Source organism: Hypanus sabinus, chromosome 19 (genome assembly GCF_030144855.1).
Source record: "Hypanus sabinus isolate sHypSab1 chromosome 19, sHypSab1.hap1, whole genome shotgun sequence".
Taxonomy (NCBI): Eukaryota; Metazoa; Chordata; class Chondrichthyes; order Myliobatiformes; family Dasyatidae; genus Hypanus; species Hypanus sabinus.
The window spans coordinates 13,419,663-13,443,175 of NC_082724.1; the positions used below are offsets into that span (position 1 = coordinate 13,419,663).

At 39.4% G+C, this 23,513-nt stretch overlaps 1 protein-coding gene across 18 annotated transcripts in view; it reads left to right on the forward strand.

The window, feature by feature from the left end:
* atp2b2 (ATPase plasma membrane Ca2+ transporting 2) overlaps positions 1-23,513 on the forward strand; it is an 873,878-nt gene that overhangs the window by 838,813 nt on the left and 11,552 nt on the right. For 16 of the 18 annotated variants that reach the window (XM_059944034.1, XM_059944033.1, XM_059944030.1 and 13 more), the window contains 5 exons: positions 4,384-4,597; positions 11,473-11,684; positions 13,530-13,637; positions 14,592-14,774; positions 22,756-22,842. In XM_059944034.1, the coding sequence (XP_059800017.1) occupies positions 4,384-4,597; positions 11,473-11,684; positions 13,530-13,637; positions 14,592-14,774; positions 22,756-22,842 (804 nt within the window). Of the gene's footprint in view, positions 1-4,383; positions 4,598-11,472; positions 11,685-13,529; positions 13,638-14,591; positions 14,775-22,755; positions 22,934-23,513 lie in introns of all 18 variants that reach the window. The other 2 variants (XM_059944045.1, XM_059944044.1) reach the window with 2 other exon arrangements.

Genomic DNA, 23,513 nt, shown 5'->3' on the forward strand with positions numbered 1-23,513 from the left:
GAAGGTGTTGTTGGTCTTGTCAGGTGTCATCATTAACTCCCTGTCCTTTGAATTCAAAGCATTCTGCAGATCATGGCAACTCATTGCAAGTTGCTTTCTGTAAACTTTACGTAAACTGCGGTCAGGATCATGGAGGAGATCTCCCCTGGTAAACTGAATGGTCAGCATTTGATTGTTAGGTGTTCAAGGTCAGGGCAACACAAGTACGACAAAACCACCACACATGTTGGAGCACCACAGAGAGCTGTTGGCTTGATGTTCCGAGGCAGAGTGGAGAACCAGTGAGATTGTGTCTGCTGTACCCCTATTGCAGCTGTAGGTGATTTACAGTGTGTCCACGTACTTGTTCAGGCAGGAGTTACTTATAGCTGCAACTAACTTCTCAAAACATCTCGTTACTGTAGATGTAAGTGCTCCAGTCAAAATTTATTGAGGCAGCTCACCATGTTCTTGGACACTCATGTGATTGTTGCCCTTTTGAGGCAGATGGAACTTCAGACCACTGCAGTAAGAATTTGAAGATGTCTTTCAACACTCCTGCCAGGGAATGCACACTGTCAGGGCCTCATGTTGGCAAGCGTTCACTCTCTTGAAGGATGTTCTGACATCAGCCTCCAAGATAGACATCGCAGAGTCACTAGATAAAGTGGAGGTTTACACAGATGTCGTTTTAGGCTCCATTCAAAGTGTGCATTAAAGGTGTTGAGCTCATCGAAGGTGAAGCATCACTGATACTTTTGCTGTTAGGTTTCACCTTACAGAAAGTAGCGGCATTGCAAACCCTGCCACAGCTGTCATGCATCCAATTGTGTCTCTAATTTCACACATCATTGCCTTTTCACTCTCATGAGGGCCTTCCATTGGTCATATCTGGACTTATTATAAGATTCTGGATTGTTGATCTTGAATAGCAGAGATCTAGCACTCAGCAGATGGCAAATATCCTGGTTCATCCGTAGCCTCTGTTTTGGGAAAACCTAACCAGCAACCAATAATGACAATGTTTAAAAGATGCTGGAACAGGTATATGAATAGAACAGATTTAGGAAAAGATGGGTCAACCATGGGCAAATGGAACGAGCTGATTTGTGCAGCTCTGTTGGTAAGATCCATCTGGGCTGAAGGGCCTTTTTCTGTGCTATGTTACTTTATGATTCGCTGCGACCAGCAGTAGTTGATCCATGTAGTAAAACCACTTTCATCTAAATGCAGTTACTAAGCTTGATTGTGAATGTGTCATTAAATAGTAAATAGTTTTCTTTCTTCATTTTACATAATATTAACATCTAGTATATATTTAAATATATACTTTAATGATTTTGATTTTATTATTGCTCACTTGAACTGCTTTTAGAGTATCTCTGATCAATACTCAGGGTCTGTGACCTGGGCAATTCAGGGCATAAGGCTCTAGGCCTGATAACTACTCGTGGAGTATTCCTCTTCACAGGATAGTTATAGTGGCTGGGTTTCAAGAACAATATCTGCGAGGCTACAACTTGCAAAGAAATACTGGAACACACATGGGTGATAGGCTGGATTGAGGATTCTTGCCTAGTAGATCCCATTGTCGCCTGGAAACAAAATAATTGTCAGAAAGCTAATGCTGAATTTAATGTTTGACTAATTTTATAGGGCTTTTGGATGAGGTTATGAATAGAGATGATGAGGGTGATGCAATCGGTGCGAGGTACCGTACATGGTCTTCCAAAAGGATTTTTGACCCCTGCCCCTACCGTCAGGCAGGAGGTCCTGTAGCATTAGGCCAAGAACTTTTAGGATGGAAGACAGCTCCTTCCCTCAAGGTGTATGACTACTGAATGCTTTGCCACTACCCAGGTCTCATCACATTGAAATGCCAGTAGCATTGTACTGCTTATTTTGTAATATGTATTATAAATACATCTTACTGTTTGTTAATTTATTTATGATAATATTACTTCATATGTTGTGTGTGTGAAATGTATGTACTGTGTTGTGCACCTTGGTCTGGAGGAACATTGTTTCGTTTGGTGGTATATACATGTACGATTGTATGCTGATAAATTGAACACGAATTAGAACTTTTGATAAGATGTCTCATAACAGCTTTATCAAAAAATTTGGAGCACGTTAAAGGGATATTGATAGCAGGGACAGGAAGCTGATTCACAGACAGCAGAGATTTGTGATAACTGGTCGTTTGTTAGACACGAGGAAGGTGAATAATGGCATTCCCTTGGGACTGCTGTTGGGACCATTGCTTTTCCTAGATCTCTGTAAATGACCTGGAACTGGGAGTGCAAGCCAGCGCATCAAACTTAGCATTAATGTGGCCTGTGGAGAGGACAGTGATAACTTGCATCAGGATATAAACACGCTGGGAGAATGGGCTGTTGCATGACAGATGGAAGCTTAATGCGGAGAACTGTGAGGTGTTACATGATGAGAAGAAAACTGAAGAGAGGAATATGCAATAAAGGATGCTGCTTTATAAGAAGGACAGGAGCAAGGTACTGTGCAGTATGGATGTACAGAGTTATTGGAAGTATCAGGGCAAGTTAAGAAAATGGTTAATTAGATGCATAGTATTCTGTGTTCAATCAATCAATACGTACAGTATAAACCTGGGGAAGTCGTGTTGAACGCTTACTGAATACGAGTCCCACATCATCTGGAGCACTGTCATCAGTTCTGGACACCTCATTATAACAACAAGGATGTGAAATCATCAGAGAGTCCTGAAAAGATTTATGAGAATGCTTCTTGGGAATGAAGGACGACAATTGCAAGGGCAGATTAGAGGGACTGTCTTCCTTAAGAAGGTGAATGAGGGGAGATTTTATTAAAGTATATAGAAGGATTTAGCGAGACAGAATTGTGGAATGTTGTTGCTATTTGGAACTTCAAGGGCACAGGTGTAAAATGAAGGGAGGAGCATTAAAAGGGAATAATGTTTTTACACAAGATGTAGTTCCAATGTAGAATCTGGCTGCAGATGTGGTGGAGAGAGAATCAAGCTTTCTAGCAAGAATTGGGTAAAAATGTGCTGATAGAAAGTTTACAGACTATGGAGAAAGGAGCAGTGGAATGGCAAGTGTTGTGTATTCAATATTTCAGTAATATTTGAGCAAATTGTAAATATATTGTCTGATTGAGCTTCCTTTGTTAACATAATTCATTCTGGGTTACATGTAAGAAGTATGTGAATGGCATGCATCATTATTACACCATGTCATATGTGAGCACCTAACTAAAAGAAAAGGAAAGAAAAACTGAGTGAACAAAACATATCCTGGCTCCTTTATCTTTCATTTGGTTAGTTTCTGGAGTTATAAAACATCAAGGTGCAGTCAGAACTAGTGAATTGCTTTTATAGAGAGCTGGTGCTAGCATGATGGGCCAAATGGCCATCTCTTGCATTGCAATTGTCTGATTCACTGACTCATCATCAGGTTACTATATGTTCAAACAAATCATATGCCTGTTGTATCATTCGTATCTTATATACATTTATTGCTATCGGTAGCTCACAGACTCTTTCTAATGGTATATAAGGTTCTTGGGATTAGAAGCATAGATTTAGGAGTAAATCAAGGCAAAAAAAAAGGAAGATGGAACAAGATGGTCATTTTCATCTGGTACCTAACCAATCATGGACAAGTGCTTGTGCACCAGCCATTTATGTACTGCATTGCTATCATCGATGCAGATGATTGGAGGAAGAGACCGTGTGTAATGCACCGTGTGTCTGTTGATGAAAGACAGTGGCACTCCAAGCTGAACCACTCTGCTGCCCCTTTACACTTTCACACCTGAGCATTTTCTTTGCTGATTTCCGTGCAGTTTTCCAAAAAATGAGATATTTGATCATATGCTAAAACCTTAATTCGTTGGATTTCAGAAGAATGACGGGTGACCTCATTGATCTATCGAATGTTGAAAGGCCTCTATGGAGTGGATGTGAAGAGGATGTTTCCAAAGGTGGGGGTGTCTAGGACAGAGCACATGGCCTCAAAATAGAGGGACATCATTTAGAACAGAGATGCGATGGAATTCATTTAGCCAGAGAGTGGTGAAACTGTGGAATTCATTCCCACAGGTGGCTGTGGAGGTCAAGTAATGGGGCATATTTAAGGCAGAGGTTGATATATTCTGAGTTAGTCAGAGCATGAAGGGATACGGAGAGAAGGCAGGAGATTGGGGCTAAGAGGAAAATTGGATCAGCCATGCTGAAATGGCAGAGCAGACTGAATGGGCCAAATGGCCTAATTCTGCTCCTATATCTTATGACCTTACAGTCTTAAATAAAAGCTACTTTGTGCTGGGCATCTACACTACTTATGCCAATTTTAAAAGCAAGAGTGGATTTTATGCCATTATTTTATTATTCTTTTTCTCCAGGATTCTCCATTGAAGGCTGTGCAGATGTTGTGGGTGAACCTCATCATGGATACTTTTGCCTCCTTGGCCCTAGCCACAGAGCCACCTACAGAAGCACTGCTGATGAGAAAACCATATGGCAGGGACAAACCCCTCATTTCACGAACCATGATGAAAAATATTCTGGGTCATGGGATATACCAACTTGCTATTATCTTCACTCTGCTCTTTGCTGGTATGTAATGTAGTATCTTTTCTGCTAGCAAGGAATCCAATGAGATATTTGAATTTTTTTCAGGAAAAATTGGCCCAGATTAGCCAATGGCTTTGAAGAAAATGCTCACAGAGTTCCAGCAATCTGTTTCATTTCTGTCAAGAGTTGTCCATTGGGGATGTCTGGCTGGTCCTTATCGGATTAACAGAGAAGCCGGTCATATTAAGGTTTTGATATGGATACCAAATCGGCAAGATAAAATAGAACCCTCCACTAATCTCTTTTTAAGCATTAGAAAAGTGAACATATTAAAACAGAGGCAAAAATGCCACAAATAGTTTAAAAAACTATTAAAAATAGTTTAATTATTTTAAGAAGCATGTATGTTTGAAATAATATTGGTTGGAATGACAATCCACTTCCAGATATTTTAGAATCAGATGGTTTACTAAACTTTATGGCTTAGCAATAGATTCAACAATTATTATTATTACTATAATTAATTGCCTGTTACATCACTGGTATTTAAGACAGCAATGACGGCCCTCCATCTCCGGCTGCCCTTGGCTTCATTGCTGTTTCTGTAACAATTTTTTTGACCAGTGGAGTTGTTAGCCCTGAGCTGAACCCCTAAACCTGGAGGCCTGGTGGACTTACTCTACCCATTGACCCATTTGGCAGGGGCGACCCTACCAAGAGCCAAAACACAAGGCCCTGACACCAGCCAACATAGCTCTCTGGGTCATTGAGGCACAGGAGCCTCCAAACCCTGCAGCAAGTTTGTGGTCCTCTTGGAGTTTGATTCAACAGGGGTTTATGTTTTTGATATTCTTTTGCAGCGAGAGTTGCCTAGAAACTTGTACCTTATCAGTATCACTAAAAAGATGGCGTAAAAGTGTTGTTACATCTTAAACTGCCTGAGAAATTCATTCCACTTAAAGTTAATGGAACAAATTTTGAAAGCAGTTTGCAAAACTTTGATGCCTCTTTAGCAGAAGCAGGTGTAGGGGAATAATTTCTCAGTAATAATTCCAAAATAGAAAACTGATTAAAACCCTTTCAATGACTCCCTCGTGCTTATATGGCATAACAAGAAATCACAGACTATAGCCTCTGAATTCAGTAATTTAATTGTACAAGTGTTCTCTAAAGGCTGTCTTCAGCTTGCTCCATTATAATGGTAAGCACAGGCATTTTTCTCATTGTTATTAATTTCTTTTTTACAAAAGTATGTGTTCATTAATGCATAATCTGAGAACTCTAAAGGGTGTTTTTTTTCATTCAAACAAGCTTGTCCTTCTGTTCACAGAAATGAAAGCATTATTGAATGCTTGTGAGATTCAATTTTACTGGTTTGCTTGTGAGGAAATATAGTACGTCTATAAGATTCAGGATTTATTTCACAGACAGACTTGCCATATTGAGTGTTTCTCCACTATGTTATGTTTCTGTATGTCCTGTCTGGAAAAAAAAATTCACATAAAATTCAGTTCAGATAACCAAGGTAAATCTTGATAGGCACAGTGACGTTTTACATTATTTTGTAAGGGAACATAGCCTCTGAGAAATACAGTTTGACAAATACATTTTATTTGTAGAAACAAAGAATCCATTTATCATAATGAAGAAACATTTCACCTTTGCAAACGAACCCATTTGAAAATGCTACATATTGAGCCATAATTTCCTATCAAAATAATGGAGAAGCAAATGATGTCAGTTGCTTATGATATGTATAAGCAACATCAAACAAGGAGAGGTTCATAATCAATGGCCTGCAACTTCCTGTCTAAAGTGCTTTGCAAGTCAAAGTCACCAGTGAATTATATGAATAATGTGAAATTTCCGGCATTAGGTAGCAGAAACAAATTAACTTGCTTAGTTATATTTTGTTATTAATGATGTGCTCATTACTGTAAATAAAAACCTTCTGCACATTAACTAAAACAAGTACAGTTTCTTATTCCTTCACGTTTTAATCATTTTAGTTACTTACTGCGCATTACACTGCTAACATTTAGGGCAGCAATTAAAATCTTCCATCTCTGTCTGTATTGGATTCTTCATTGCTGTTTTCATAACAAATGTCTTTTGACTAGTCCGTGTTGTTAGCCCTAAGCTAAACCCCTGAACCGGGAGGACTGGTGGACCACTCTTAGTCTGGCCTCTACCCTTTAACATGTTTGTCATGGGTGACCGTACAAAGAGCCAAAGCATAAAGCCCTGACTGCAGCCAACATAGTTCTCCGGGTCATTGAGGCACGCAAGCCTCCAAACCCAATGACAAGTTTGAGGTGCGCTCGGAGGGTTTTAATTATAAGGGGTTTAAAAATAAGCACAGCTTCAATCAAAATCAACTTCCTCTTTGTCTTTCAAGGGATGGTTTCTATAGCATAAAATGATAAATGGTATCAAACAAACTGTAAAGATAATTTTCTGAGTCTAAAAACAACCATTTATAAGGAGATGTACTCCCTAACGACACCATTTACCCTATTGTGTCCATGTGACTTTTAGACCAATTCTATCAATCCCATTCCCTTACTTATTACAATAGCCAATAGACAATAGGTGCAGAAGTAGACCATTTGGCCCTTCGAACCTGCACTGCCATTTTGAGATCATGACTGATCATCTACTATCAATACCCGGTTCCTGCCTTGTCCCCAGATCCCTTGATTCCCCTATCCATAAGATACCTATCTAGCTCCTTCTTGAAAGCATCCAGAGAACTGGCCTCCACTGCCTTCCGAGGCAGTGAATTCCAGACCCCCACAACTCTCTGGGAGAAGAAGTTTTTCCTTATCTCTGTCCTAAATGACCTACCCCTTATTCTTAAACCATGCCCTCTGGTACTGGACTCTCCCAGCATCTGGAACATATTTCCTGCCTCTATCTTGTCCAATCCCTTAATAATCTTATATGTTGCAATCAGATCCCCTCTCAATCTCCTTAATTCCAGCGTGTACAAGCCCAGTCTCTCTAACCTCTCTGTGTAAGACAGTCCTGACATCCCAGGAATTATCCTTGTGAATCTACGCTGCACTTCCTCTACAGCCAGGATGTCCTTCCTTAACCCTGGAGACCAAAATTGTACACAATACTCCAGGTGTGGTCTCACCAGGGCCCTGTACAAATGCAAGAGGATTTCCTTGCTCTTGTACTCAATTCCCTTTGTAATAAAGGCCAACATTCCATTAGCCTTCTTCACTGCCTGCTGCACTTGCTCATTCACCTTCAGTGACTGATGAACAAGGACTCCTAGATCTCTTTGTATTTCTCCCTTACCTAACTTTACACCGTTCAGATAATAATCTGCCTTCCTGTTCTTACTCCCAAAGTGGATAACCTCACACTTATTCACATTAAACATCATCTGCCAAGTATCTGCCCACTCACCCAGCCTATCCAAGTCACCCTGAATTCTCCTAACATCCTCATCACATGTCACACTGCCACCCAGCTTAGTATCATCAGCAAACTCTGTAATACATTCTCTCTCACTTGCCCGTTAACACCTCACCAATTTTCTTACCACCCGCCTATACTTGGGGGAAGTCGTTGAAGCTGATTAACCCCAACAAACATCATGTCTTTGGGGATAATTAATGTGATGATTGAATAAATCATTATTTTTTTTATTTATTCTAACAATCTTTATTCCCTTTGTTCTTAAACAGATATATATCTCCAATCTAGATATCTAGGCTTTATTTCACATTCTTCAAATAATTTAAGTTCAGAATCCGAATCAGGTTTAATTTCACTGGCATCTGTTGTGAAATGTGTTGCTTTGCAGCAGCAGCACATTGCAATACATGATAATAAAAACTATACATTGCAATAAGAAATATATATAAAAATACATTAAGTAACTAGTGAAAAAGAGAGCAAAAAAAAGATTTTCAATAGTGATGTAGTGTTCATGGATTCATTGCCCATTCAGAACTCTGATGGCTGAGGGGAAGAAGCTGTTTCTGATACATTGAATGTGTGTTTTCAGGATCCTGTAATCTCTCAGTCAGTGAGAGTATTTCAATCTCTCTCTGCTGCAGTCTGAGGCTCCCACCTGCTTCAAAATCGGGACAATCATACCAGTGGCTGAGAAGAGCAGAGGTAGCTGCCTCAACAACTATCTCTCAATGTCACTCACATCTACTGTGAGGAAGTGCTTTGAGAGGTTGGTCATGGCTGGAATCAACTCCTGCCTAAACAAGGACCTGGACCTACTGCAACCACAATTGGTCTACAGTGGGTGCAATTTCACTTAATCTCCGCTTGACCTATAGCAATACCTACATCAGGCTGTTGTTTTTTGATTATAACTCAGTATTCAACACAATTATATCTTCAGTTCTAATCAACAAGCTCCAAAACCTGCATCCCTGTGCCTTCCACTGCAACTAGGTTTTTGAATTCCTCATCAAAAGGCCACAGTCAGTGCGGATTAGAAATAAACTATCCTCCTCACTGACAATCAATGCTTGTGCACCTCAAGGATGAGTGCTTAGCCTACTGATCTACCCTTTCTACACCATGACTGTGTGGCTAGAGGATAGCTCAAATTCCATCTATAAATATGCTGATGACACAACTATTGTTAAAATTTCAGATGGTGATAAGGGGGTTTAAAGAAGTGAGGCAGATCGGCTGGTTGAATAACATAAGTGAGACCAAGTAATAGATTGTGGACTTCAGGAAAGGGGTGTTGAGGGAACACACACCAGTCCTCATCGAAGGATCAGCACTGAAAAGGGTGAGCAGTTTCAAGTTCCTGGGTGTCAACATCTCTGAAGATCTATCCTGGGCCCAACATATTGATGCGATCACAAAGAAGGCACAACAGCCAGTATATTTCACTGAGACTTTGAGGAGACATGGTATGTCGCCAATGACACTCACAAATTTCTACAGATGTACCATGGAGAGCATTCTAACTGGTTGTATCATCGTCTAGTATGGAGGGACCATAGCACAGGATTGTAAAAAGCTGCAGAAAGTTATTTACTCAGCCAGCTCTATAACAGGCGCTCTCCTCCCCAGCATCAAGGACACCTTCAAAAGGCGATCAAGAAGGTGGCATCCATCATTGATGATCCCCACCATCCAGAACAAATCCTCTTCTCATTGCTACCAACAAGGCAGATGCACAGGAGCTTGAACACACACATTCAGTGTTTCAGGAACAGCTTCTTCCCCTTTGCCATCAGATTTCTGAATGCTCAGTGAACCCATGAACACTATCTCACAAGTTCTTTCCTCTCTTTTTTGCACTGCTTATTTAATTTAATTTTTAATATACATACTTATTGTAATTTATAGTTTTTCATTATTATGTATTGCAATGTACCACTGCCGCAAAACAACAAATTTCATGATAAATGCCAGGGATATTAAACCTGATTCTGATTCTGTGCCTCTTCCTAATGGTAGCAATGAGAAGAGGGCATGTCCTGGGTAAGGTCATGAGATAAGTGCCTGCACCTGGTCTGTCCTGAGAGTCCTGGAGTGGAGCCAACTGGGCTAGAAGGTAAGTCATTTCTTCTGGGTGGACCTGAAAGACCTGGAGTGGATTCTGCTAGTCTGTAAGGTAAAATGGTGTTCCCATCAATATTCCTGTCCTGTTAGCTATCTGGGTAAAACTCAGCTGTGAACATATGCAGAGGAGATGGACAAAATTGTAATATTTTACAAGGTCTTGCAATGCATTCACAATACACTTGCAATACTTATGTTAAGCCATTTGATGGCTACTTTGTGCATTCCCCTGAGTGTGCATTTTCTTGAAAAGTAGAGAATTATCTGCAAATGTTAAAAACCAAGTATCTTGGTGTGGTGACAAAAATTCAAAATTTATTGCCCAAGAAGAAACTATTTAATTTATGCACAAAGATTTATGCTGCCTCTCATCAAAATGTGATTCAATCAATTTAGACAAACACATGTTGTGATAGATAGCTTTATTTATTCTAGGGGAATAAAAAAAATGAGTCTATTACTCAGTCAAATTGAATTAAGTAATTGTCAGCATCTTCTTCCATTTATTTTGATTCTTTCAAAATGTAGAGCTTGCTTATGATATACAGCAAATGTTACACAGTATTACACAGTGTTTCTTCAGAGCATAACAGTCCACCATGCTGACTATTATTGAAAATTCAATAAGCATGAGCCAACCTTTTCATTCTGGAAATTTGATGGTAGGGTGAATGGAAAGTTACCTTTCTTCTCATTTGAAAGAAGTCATCAAAAATTATGTGGTTCATTTTCCTTTTATACTTCAAGGACTTTCATTTAGCAGTTGCCATTGTAATGTGAAGCTCATTCACGTATTTCTTTAATGGAATTCTCTGAAGAAGTGTGGTTCTGAATTCTTTGTGACCAAAGTCATTTATAGTGCACCCTGAATGTTAAGAAGCACTAGGTTTTGTTGCAGGAGCTTATTTGTTTCCATAATGGTTGTACTTGTTCATTGCTGAGAAATCTATGTCAAGATGTGTGAACAATCAACCCATTGTAGATTTGGGACTGCAGCAGGAACCTGCCAGATAATTTCCACAAAGTCTTAATTGGTCAAAATTAAAGGCTGAGCTCAATAAACTACCAGGAGAAATTATCAATAGCACAGCCTGGAGTTCGGCGTTCAATTCTGACATCGTCTATAAGGAGTTTGTATGTTCTCCCCATGGCTGTGTGGATTCCTACAGATGCTTTGGTTTCCTCCCACAGTCCAAAGACATGCTGCTTAGTTGGTTTACTTGTCGTTGTAAATTGTCCTGTGATTAGGTTAGTGGGCAGCGTGGGCTCACTGGGCCAGAAGGGCCTGTTACACACTGTACCTCTAAATAAAATAAAACATACGAATACACAAATAATAACTCTTTGCTTGTTTGCAGGGGAGAGGATTTTTAACATCGACAGTGGCAGGAATGCACCACTCCATGCCCCGCCTTCAGAGCACTACACCATCATCTTTAACACATTTGTCCTGATGCAACTCTTCAACGAAATCAACGCTCGCAAGATTCATGGAGAGAAGAATGTGTTCGACGGCATTTTCAGAAATCCCATTTTCTGCAGTATCGTCTTCGGCACTTTTGCAGTCCAGGTACATGAGAAAAGGAATCTTTGTGATTTTAACAAGCTTCCCTTAGTACAAACATCGATGTTGGAAGCCTGAAGTAAAAAATAGTAAATGCTGTAAACAATGAACAGGTCAGGTGACATCTCTGGAAAGCAATACAAGTGAACGTTGTGACAAAACGCTGATCTGAAATATGATTCTCTGTTTTATTCTGCACTGATGCCACCTTACCTGCTGGGTCTATACAGGAGTTTTCTGTTTTAATTTCATTTTTCCCTAAGTATATACAGTTAAACTATAGCAGATTGGGGCTGAGAGGGAAATGGATTGGCCATGATGAAATGGCAGAACAAACTTGATGGGCCAAATGGCCTAATTCTGCTCCTCTGTCGTATGGTCTAAATACATTACTCTGATGAGTCACTGAAAGATTCCTGCAACAAGTGCTCTAGTATCCCAGTGTCATTGTTTGGATAACTAACCCTAATAATTAGACTAGTGTGTTGCTATTCAATCTTGCAGCCTGGATAAAACTGCATGTCCTTGCTCCTCAACTATATCTGTATCTAACCATAATGCTCAGTTAGTATTTTTTCTTATCTTTAAGTTACAGAGTTAAGGGCTAAAGCCCCAAACCAAACAGACTCTCTGCAAGCACTGAGAAGCTAGAGGATTACCACTGGTTCTGAACTTCTGACATTTGTATTTTATTAAGACACTGATAGATTTCAGCTCCAGTTGATGATCAGAAGAGGTCACTTAAAATATAGTTTTAAAGAGTGTGTTTTACTTCAACAAAATGGCATGTGGTTTACTAAAATTATCCTGAGAATGAAAGAGTTAATGTACGAGCAGCATTTGATGGCTTTGGGCCAGTACCTGCTACTATTAAGAAGAATGAGAGGGTGTCTGGTTAAAACCTATTGAATAATCAAAGGTCTTGTGAGAGTGGATGTGGAGAGAATGTTTGCTACAGTGGAAGAGTTTGGTGCCAGAGAGCATAGCCTCAGAATACAAGGATGATCCTTTAGAACGGAGATGAGGAGGGGTTTCTTTAGTCAGAGAGTGGTAAATCTGAGAAATCCTTTGGCACAGCCAGCTGTGGAGGACAAGTCATCGGGTATACTTAAAGCAGAGGTTATAGGTTCTTGATTAGTGAGGGTGTGAAAGATTACAGAGAGAAATCAGGAGAATGGGGTTGAGAGTGACAATAAATCAGACATGGTAGAGTGCTGGCGCAGACTCAATGGGCAAAATGGCCTAATTCTGCCCCTACGTCTTAAGGCCTTATAGTTCAAAATATCTCTGAATGAAACTCTTCATGATATTCCAGGTCTAGTTAACAGAGAGTCCCAGTCTAATGTAACACTTATTATTGAGGGCATGTTTTTAGTTTTCATAAATCAGCCCAAGTCGAAAACCTTACATATTTAATTTTCTTTCCCTCCTTCAGTTTCCTTTCTAATTCATTCCTCAGTTGAAATCTGTAATACCTGCTAAGACAGATTGGTGGATCTATAAGCCAAACTGCAGGTTAATGTTCCACATGAATGAATCTGTTCAGTTGACTGTCAGTGACTACCACATGTAAACTTGGCACAATCAATTTAACTTTCGCACCAGCAGGGATGATGCTTTGAAGAAGCAATGAACTTGATTGATTGTTCAATTCTTCATTCTTAGGTTCAAGGTTGCTGATATTGATTTCAGCACTCTCACTGCCGTCCCAACAGAGATAAGTTAACCTGAAGCAATACACAAATTGAACTAGAAACACAATTGTGTTCAACTGTTCAGTAGACTACAGTGCTGCTTTAGATTTATGCCAAATGTCATCTCTGATCTATTAATATTTTTTATTTGATGTAGATTCTAATTATTCAGTTTGGAGGAAAACCTTTCAGTTGTACCCCTCTGGAAGTCGATCAGTGGCTGTGGTGCATTGTTCTTGGATTGGGAGAATTGCTATGGGGACAGGTAATAATTTATTCTAAGTACATTAAAAATATCTTTAAAATGTCTTTGGATTTTTTTCCACTTCTTGATTGGAAGTGCCAATGATATTGGTGAGAAATAATACCTAAAGAGTTTATTTCAATATGCTTTCTTAAATACTTATTTTCTGTAGACTGGCTACAAAGTACATGGGTGGGAATAACATTCGCAGTATAAATGATCATGTAAGGTTCTCTGGGAACAATAACTTGCAACCAATTCACTACACTAGTAAACAAGAGCTCTATACCAATTCACTACACTAGTAAACAGGAGCTCTATACCAATTCACTACACTAGAAAACAGGAGGTCCAGACTTATTCACTACACTAGCAAACTGGACGTCTGGACCAATGATCTAAGTTTAGAAACAATAACTTGACAAAATTAAACTACTTCAATAACATATTTGGAATTAAAACCAGCAAAGATGCTAGATCGTTGGAAAAAACCTCCCTAGTTCACTGCCAGATCTATATGCAATTCTACATCCACAGCAATTTAATTCTATTATGCTGGGGAAGTCCAGAAAATTCCAGAAAGTAAGCAACTATATACAGTATGCGATGATAATTACTACCCAGTTATAGATCCTTTACCCTGCCAGTGTCAGTTGCAAGTCCTGAAGGTAACTATCCATTTTTTCTATAACAAAGCAAAACATTGTCTCGTAGAGCTCCTGTCTTACTTCTGTAGCTTTGCTTCCACAGAACGTTCACATTCAGGAAATCCTCTGCAAATTACTGTTTCCCTTTTGTTCAATATTCTTCAATATTTCCTATCAGAACCAAGTGCTCATTGGGTGTAAAGGAGAAATCAACCCTGTTACAGAGAGTTGTGTGAATCTTGGGTATTTTCCATTTGAAGTGAAATCAATTGGAAAAAGCACACAGAGTGAGATTAACAACTTGCACCCATTTGCCATTTTCCTCCAGGTAATATCTTCCGTCCCTACCAATCGATTGAAGTTTCTGAAGGAGGCAGGCCATGGAACTCAGAAGGATGACATCCCAGAAGAAGAACTTAATGAAGATGCTGAAGAAATTGATCACGCAGAGAGGGAGCTTCGACGTGGACAGATACTTTGGTTCAGAGGACTAAACAGGATACAAACTCAGGTATGCTTAATGCCAGGCTGTTCCTGAGACTTCAAACCTCTAGAAAAGAGCTACGTTGTGATATTATATTCTTACACAAGGTTATGTAAATATGGAGTTGCAACTACAATTTTACATTTAGATGTCTAGGTATGTTAATTACATTGAGAATTGCAGAGTGCATCTCTCCATTGCTAGTTCTGTCTTACATACTTGACTTTGAGTTTCTCTATAATCTCTTTTCAGTAACCAAAATCAAGCACATTCTGATATCAAGAATCTATCTTTGCTGAATCTGTGTACGGTAGTTGATGTTTAAGATGTCCACTCACTTTGCGGAGTATCAAAACCAGAAATTTATAGAGAGACATTTCTGAGGCTTGTGTGACAACATGTGAATGCTCTGTGAATTTCCAAATTTTATCAGGTTTCAAGCCAGCCTGTCAAAAATTAAAAAGTCTCCAACTCAAAGGACTTCTTAGCTTCAAGTAGTCCTTTATTTATATTGTGTGTTAGTAGCCATGGTTAACTTGTTCACATCCAAATGAACACTTCAGGTCTCAACATTTGATTGTGCATTTGCCGAGTGGATACTTGGGGTGATGGTTAGTGGTGTGTGGAAAGCTTACATGTCTATATTCAGACCAGCACCAGATTGGTAGAGAAGCTTTCTCTTGTGGACATTGAGTGTATGAATTTTTCTTTTGAATGCTTTGGAATTCAAATTGATGGTATCTTGGAGCTCAACCTCCAAGTTCCCATGTCATTTGCAAGCTGAAGTTCGAATACTGAGGTTGGGGTGCCTTTATCTCTGGAATATAATTGCCATCAGTTCCAAGGATTGGCTGCAATCTTGTATTAAATCCTATGCCACAGAGTCTACCCTCCGGTCGTCTTGTTTCCACTTGCCACTGGATCAAGCAGAGGGTGCAAATCCTCTGTGTTTCCTAATTGGCCTTAAAGAGGGAAAGGCCTTTGTAGGTTTACCTTTATCATCACTCCGGAACACACCGAGAAATTAAGTTGCTTCTGAGACAATTTTATCACTTTAACAACAGTTCTAGTTCTTCATAAAGTTGCCAATTCCAACAAAATTCTAAAAAGGCAAAAGGCAGGTTGGCATTTATTATGAAGGGGGTGGAGTTTAAAAATAGTTGGCTTAAAGTTGTATAGAAACATACAAAAAATCCTGGAGGAGCTCAGCTGGTCAGGTACCATGTAGGGAAAGTGAATAAACAGTAGAGCTTTATGCCGAGACCCTTCTTCAGGACTGGAAGGGAAAGGGGAAGATGCCATTATAATCAAGGTGGGGGAGAGGAACGAGAATAGCTAGCATGTGATAAGTGAAGCCAGATGGGTAAGAAATGTAAAAGGGCTGGAGAGGAAGGAATCTGATGGGAGAGGAGAATGGACCATAAGAGAAAGGGAAGGAGAAGGCTCACTAGGAGGAGGTGACAGGCAGATGAGAAAGGTACGAGTCCAGAGTGAGGAATAGAAGAGGAGGTAGGGAGAAGGATTTTCTTTTTAAACCAGAAGGAAAAATCAATATTCATGCCTTCAGGTTTGAGGCTACCCAGACAGAATATAAAGTGTTGCTCCACCACCCTGAGGATGCCCTTATCTTGGCACAAGAAGAGGCCATGGACCAATGTGTCAGAAAGGGATTGGGAATCAGAATTAAAATGTACAGTGTGTTGGTGAGGCTACATCTGGAAAATTGTAAATAGCTTTGATCCCATGGCCAAGAAAGAACATTGTCACATTGGACACAACTCAAAAGAGACTCACTGGGCTAATTTCTAGGATCAGCAGGTTGTCCTCTGAAAGGAGGCTGCAGTTTGGGCCTGTATTCTTCAGAGTTTAGAGGAATGGGGGTTGACCTTATTCATCGATTTGAATTCCTCGGGGACTTGACAGGGTAGATATTAAAATGTTTTTGGTAGTGGAAGCCTCATGAATATGGGTAAAGTGCCACAAAATAAGAGACAAGTGATTTAAAACTGGAAGTTGTAGGAGCATTATTAGGCCATTTGTCCAATCAAGTGTGCTCTGCCATTCAATCATGTCTGACTTATTTTCTTTGTCATCCCCATTCTCCTATTTTTTCCAGTGACCTTTGACACCCTTATTAATCAAGAACCCATCAACCTCCATTTTAAATATATCCAATGACTTGGCCTCCACAGCTCTCTGCGTCAATGAATTCCACAGATTCACCATCATGTAGCTAAATAAATTCCTCCACCTCTGTTGTAAAGGGACATTTTTCTATTCTGAAGCTAGACACCCCCCACTATAGGAAATATCATCTTCACATCCACTCAATCTAGGCCTTTCAATATTCGATACATTTCAATGAGATTCCTCCCTCATTTTTCTAAAATCCTGCAAGTGCAGGCCCAGAGTCATCAAATGCTCCTCTACTTTAAAGCTTTCATTCATGGGTTAATTCTCATGACCTTCCTCTGGACCCTCTCCATTGCGAGCACATCCTCTCTCAGATATGGGATCCAAAGCTGCTCACAATGCTCTATGTGCAGTCTGACCCATGCCTTAGGAAGCCTCAGTAATATATCCTTGCTTTTAATTCCTAGACCTCGTGAAATGAATGCTAACATTGCATTTGCCTTCTACCACCTACTCAACCTACAAGTTAACCTCTAGGGAATCCTGCACAAGGTCTCCCAAGTCCCTTTGCACCTCCGATTCTTGAATTTTCACCCCTTTTAGAAAATAGTCTACGGCTTTGTTCCTTTTACCAAAGTCCCTGCACTGTATTCCATCTGCAGCTTCTTCTTTGCCCATTCTCCTCATCTGTCCAAATTCTTCTGCAGACTCCCTGGTTTATCAGCACTAACTGTTCCTACATCTATCTTTGTATCATCCACAAACTTGATCACAAAGCCATCAATTCCATCATCCATCATAAAACGTGAAAATTAGTGGAACCAACACAACACCTGCAGAACATCACTAGTCACTGGCAGCCAAGCAGAAAGGGCCCCCATTGTTCCCACTCTTTGCCTTCTGCCAGTCAGCCAATCTTCTATCCATGCTAGTACCTTTCCTGTAATAGCATGAGCTCTTATTTTGTCAAGCAGCCACATGTGCAGCACCTGGTCAAGGGCCTTCTGAAAATTCAAGTAAGCAACATCCACTGACTCTCCTTTGTCTACCCTGCCTATCATTTGTTCAAAATTTCCTATTGATTTGTCATGAAAGATCTCCCCCAAGGAAATTCATGCTGACTTTGGCCTATTTAACTGAGTGTCTACAAGTATCCCAAAACTTCATCCTTAATAATGGCCTGTAACATTCTGCAGGCTGCCTTAGCTTGTATTGATTGTTTCACTGTATGTTTCTACGTACATCCGATAAATAAATCTGAATCCGAACATCTTGCCAACCACTGAAGTCAAGCTAACTGGCCTATAATTTCCTATCTTTTGTGTCCCTTCCTTCTTGAGTGGAGTGACATCTACAATTTTTCGGTCCTCCAGAACCATTCCGGAATCCAGTGATTTTTTTTTTCAAAGATTACTACCAATACTTCCACAATCTCTTCTGCTACCCCTTCAGAACTCTGGGGCATCATCCATCTGGTCCAGGTGACCTATCTACATTCAGACCTCTCAGCTTACCAAGCATCTTCTCCTTAATAACAGTGGTTTCACTCACTTCTGCCCACAACACCCTCAAATTACTGTCCTCCACAGTGAAGACTGACACAAAATATGTATTCATTTCATCCACCATTTCTTGATTCCCTATTACTACCTCTCAGCATCATTTTCCAGTGACCTGATGTCCACTTTTGCCTCTATTTTACTCTTTGTATATCCAAAAAAAACTTTTGGTATCCTCTTTTATATTATTTGCTAGCTTACCTTCATATTTCATCTTTTCTCTCCTTATAGCTTTCTGAGTTGCCTTCTGTTGATTTTTTTTAAACTTTCCAATCCTCCAGTTTTCCATTAAATTTTGCTATATTGTGTGCCCTCTCTTTTGCTTTTTATGTTGTTTTAACAAACCTTGGCTGCCACAGTTGCCACGTTCTCCCTTTAGAATGCTTCCTTGCACGAACCAATCCTGCATTTTCCAAGTCACTCTCATAAACTTCAGCCATTACTGCTTTACCACAATTCCTGATGGTGTCCCTTTCCAATCAACTTTGGCCAGCTGCTCTCTCTTGGTTCTAGTCCCCTTTACCCAACTATAATAACAATAGATCAACTTTACCACCCCCACTCAAACAGCAAGGTGATATCTATAATATTATGATCACTGCATCCTAAGGGTTCCTTTACCTTATGCTCCATAATTAAATCTGTTTCATTACACAATAACCAATCTAGAATTGCCTTTGCTCTAGTGTGCTCAAACACAAGCTCCTCAGAGGCTATCTTGTAGGCATTCTACAAATTCCTTCCCTTGGGATCCAGCACCAACCTGACTTTCCCATTCTGTCTATCGAAATCCCCCATAACCATCACAGCATTGCCCTTTTTACACACTTTTTCTATCTCCCATTGTAATTTCTGAATCTCTGGAACTCCCAGCCCTTGAAGATAGAAGTGGTCAGATCATTAGATATATTTAAGATCTTCTTCATCTTCTTCTTAAGCTCGTCACCCCTAGTGGGGCATAGGCTGCTGACCCAACAGCAGCTTACCAGGATCCTCTGTCCTGGGTCAGCACTTGAAATTGTCTCCGGATGTAGCCCATCTTTGAAAATCCTTCTTCTCCCAGGGTTGAGGTCTTTAGAAGTTCTGTTGGCATTTCTGTAGCATTGGGTTTTTACAGAATAGGATGCTAGCCCCGTGCCCAGCTCTTCCCCTTTCACAGCCAGTCTTGGGGTTGTCCATGGTGGAGTTTTATTTAAGGTGGAAATAGATAAATATATGAAAAGATGAGGATTTGAGAGTTTTGGGGAAACTGGTACAAATGTGGAAATGATGTGGAGAAGATGTTTCTTGTAGTGAGGGAGTCTAGGACCACCAAAGGGCATAACTCAGAACTGAAGGATGTCCATTTAGGTCATAGGAATTTCTTTAGCCAGTGGGTGGTGTATCTGTGGAATTCATTGCCACCGGCAGCTGTGGAGGCCAAGTCATTGAGTATATTTAAAGTGGAGGTTGACAGATTTTTGATAAGTCAGGGTGGGGAGAAGGAGTGAGATGGAAATGGATCTGCCATTTTCAAATGGTCAAGCAGATTCAACGGGCTGTAATGGCCGAATTCTGCTCATATGTGTTATGGTCTGATGATCTGCCCTGATCACATTGAATTGTGATGTAGACTTGAGGGGGCTGATGAACTATCCTTGCTCTTATTTTCTTCTGTTTTTCGAGGCACCTTAATATACTGTTTGCTTGACCTTTGCTTTTTCAGTAATAACTTATCTCTTTCAAAGTACTGAAACTCTCCCTTGTCCTTTTTTGTTATTATTAGTTTTTCTTTCCTCCTTCTTCTTTAAATATTATTATACAATGATCACTATCGTCCACAAAATCCTAATACAGCAAAATCCACATCACTGTCCAAAGTTCAAAGTTCAAATTTTTGTCAATGCAGCACACATGAAATGCTGGAGGGACTCAGTAGGTCAGACAGCATGAACATAAGTAAATAAACAAAGTGCGTTTATGTTACCATATACAACCCTGAGATTCATTTTCTGGCAGGCATACAGAGTAAATCCAAGAAACACGATAGAGTCAATGAAAGACAGCAAAGAGTGCAAATACAAAATTATTATAATAATAAATAAGCAATAAATATACATAAAAATCCAAATTTCCTAGCAGTCACATTCCTTGAGGTTTCTACCCTTTTATGTGAAAATTACATTGATTACTTTGTTAAGTGGGCTGGTTCTAATTTAACAATCGTATCATAAGTCCCTCATGTACTGAGTGCTCGACTGCATTCTAAACTGGTAGCATACCATGCATTACATCTTACTGTTACACCTTACTCCAAATTGTTTTGTAGCGAGAAGTCCTCAGAGAGTTAAATTGGTAGTTGATAGCAACGGTGTCTTGGGAGAAAATAAATACAACCATTTTTGAAAGTTCAACATGTTCAGGTAGTAGAGTGTAAAGTCACGATTAAGTGGTTGAATAGCCTTGAGTGCCTGAGAAGTCTCATTTTCCTTCCCGTAATAGTTTTTTGGATAATTGGTACAGCACTATCCCTCAGGACAAGCAGTAATTGCCACATTTCATTCATTGTCATATAAATGTAAATTTTTTGCCATTGTTTCTTAAGATAATGTTGAGACTTGGAACCTGATTATATTCTCCCAGCTCAGACCCTCCTGCAAATCTTACCACATTATCTTACTAAAATAGCATTAAAGCAGACACAGGAGTTGTGCAGGCCACAATTCCCTTGTTAAAGCTGCTTTTGAATCTTTGACGCAATAATATAATTTTCTGTGAAAAGTTTACACCAACGCAAATTCAAAATAGTTTAAGTAGCAGTTCTAAAGTTCATTATGGGACTACTTCCTATCTCTAATGCCCCACTGGAGGTTCCTCATGGTCAATGAGAACATGACAGATGGGAACAGGAATGAAAACTAACACCAATATTTAATATGGTTGATCATCTCCCAGGACCTCTTGTTCCATTAGATCTATTAATGTGAGGCTGGAATATACACACTCATTGAGTGCCTATAACCTTCTAGGATAGGGAATTTTTGGATATTACATGCCCTTGTGTCAATGGATTTCTTCACCCTTCAAGGGTTCTAAGAGTATTTGTGTTTAAAAAGTTTTTTTTTAATTCTGAGTTTTTTATATATTTGTGTGTGTGTGTGTGTGTGTGTGTGTGTGTGCGCACATAAAACTATAATTGTTTTAATCCATAAGGTTTTTTAAAAAATATATTTCCATCTTTCTTCCTATTTCCCTTTGCCTTGATGATTCATGCTTGAAGCATTTCTGTGGGTTGTTGTAGTTCTCGTATTTACTATTCATGTGGACTTCCTTTCTGAATCTGGAGAAATGACAGAGGTTATTAAACCATTGGGCTGCTCTCTCTTTAGTCTCGTACAATAAAAGGCATAATCATCAGAAGTCAGATTATTGGCCTATTTCCCCTCCTTCAGTCTTGGAGTGCAAAGGACACCATTGGCTACTGCTAAAATCAGAATTTCTGTTTACATCAAAATGGATTTGACGAATGTAAATAAGTATGGTATGTTGCCATCTTTATGGCATAGTTACTCATGATTTCCTTCAGCTGAACAATGGGAAAAATCATGTATAGCATATTTGCTCTTCACTTTTATGAAGGATTACAGAAAGATTAAATATTTGACATGCATATACAATTTGAAAATCATTTGTTCGTTACCTGAAACATTTTACCTGCCAAGTAAGATATTATACAATATACAATTTAATTCAAATTTAAGTGTACAATCAATTTGTTCTTTAATTTGTTCAAGTTTAAGTTTTATTTTGCTACTAGGAGGTAAATGGTAGGAGGTTGTTGAGTAATCTTCGCTTCCTTTAAAGTGTCCATTCCACCATGAATTAATAATGAAATGTGGTCTATGTGCCGAAATGAGATTTTGCAAGCAGGCTTAATATCAGAGTCTTTCAGCATGATATTTGTCAAGAGGTTAAATGACTTTTAGTAACTTTTAATAATCAAATACCAATAGAAATAAGTTATAGCACTGAATGCAATGAAATGAAATATTCCTGGTCGCTTCAGGTAATCTATGTGACAGCTGAAAATATGTCCATGTATGTATTTAATATTGTGCATGAGAATATCAGCTGGTTATATACTATAAGACATTACAGTGCTGGTTAACTTTGGATATTTATCGATTGGTAAACATACTTTTCTTTAAATTACCATTTTGGAAAATTGTCTAAGATTTGGGATCTGTGTATTCATGTTTGAGCGTTGGAAGCACCCTGACACATTAACCTTGTATCTCTATCTTAAGCAAACTTTCTCGTTCTCTCCTCCATTACAGATCGAAGTAGTCAACACATTCAAGAGTGGCACTTCCTTTCAGGGGGCTCTAAGGCGCCAGTCATCCGTTACCAGCCAAAATCAAGATGTAACCAATATTTCTAGCCCTACTCACGTATCGTTATCTACTCCCAATGCTCTTTCCTCTCCTACCAGCGTTTCTGCTGCTACTGCTGGGCGTGAGTGTGTATTCTTAATGCACAAGATGATCTTTCACATCTCTCCACTTGCTTTTTTTACTATTTGATACTAATCGTCTTGTCAGTCTTCTTGTAGAGTTCAATATTATTTATTTACCTCTCAGCGACCTGTTATGTGTCTGAAGTGAATGTGTTTGTTTTCTCTAGAGGACTAGACAGCCCTAGGCAAAGGGTCCAGCTGGAGGGAGTGAAAGAAGGTTGTGAGTCTGACCCGAGCTGCAATTAATGTGAACTGCTTGGGCCTTTGAGTCTAGATATTAGGCTTAAAAATGTGTGTAAACTTTCGAGTATAAGCCCACAGAATGCAAAAAAAATATATACTTTTAATTTACAGTGTGTCATCTGAAATATATGCAGTCTCTTGTTATTTTTTTTCCCCTCATGTGGCAACTCATACCAGGCAAATCAAGAACATAACGATGGGTTTAATTCACTTAAACTATGTTTCCTTCCTTGCAAAATCTTAGACAAAGGCAATGTGGTCTCTCGTGCCAAGGACACTCCTGAGCCTCGCCTCGCCTCATTGAGAAGCAGATGATGAGAAGGCCCTGGAGAATAA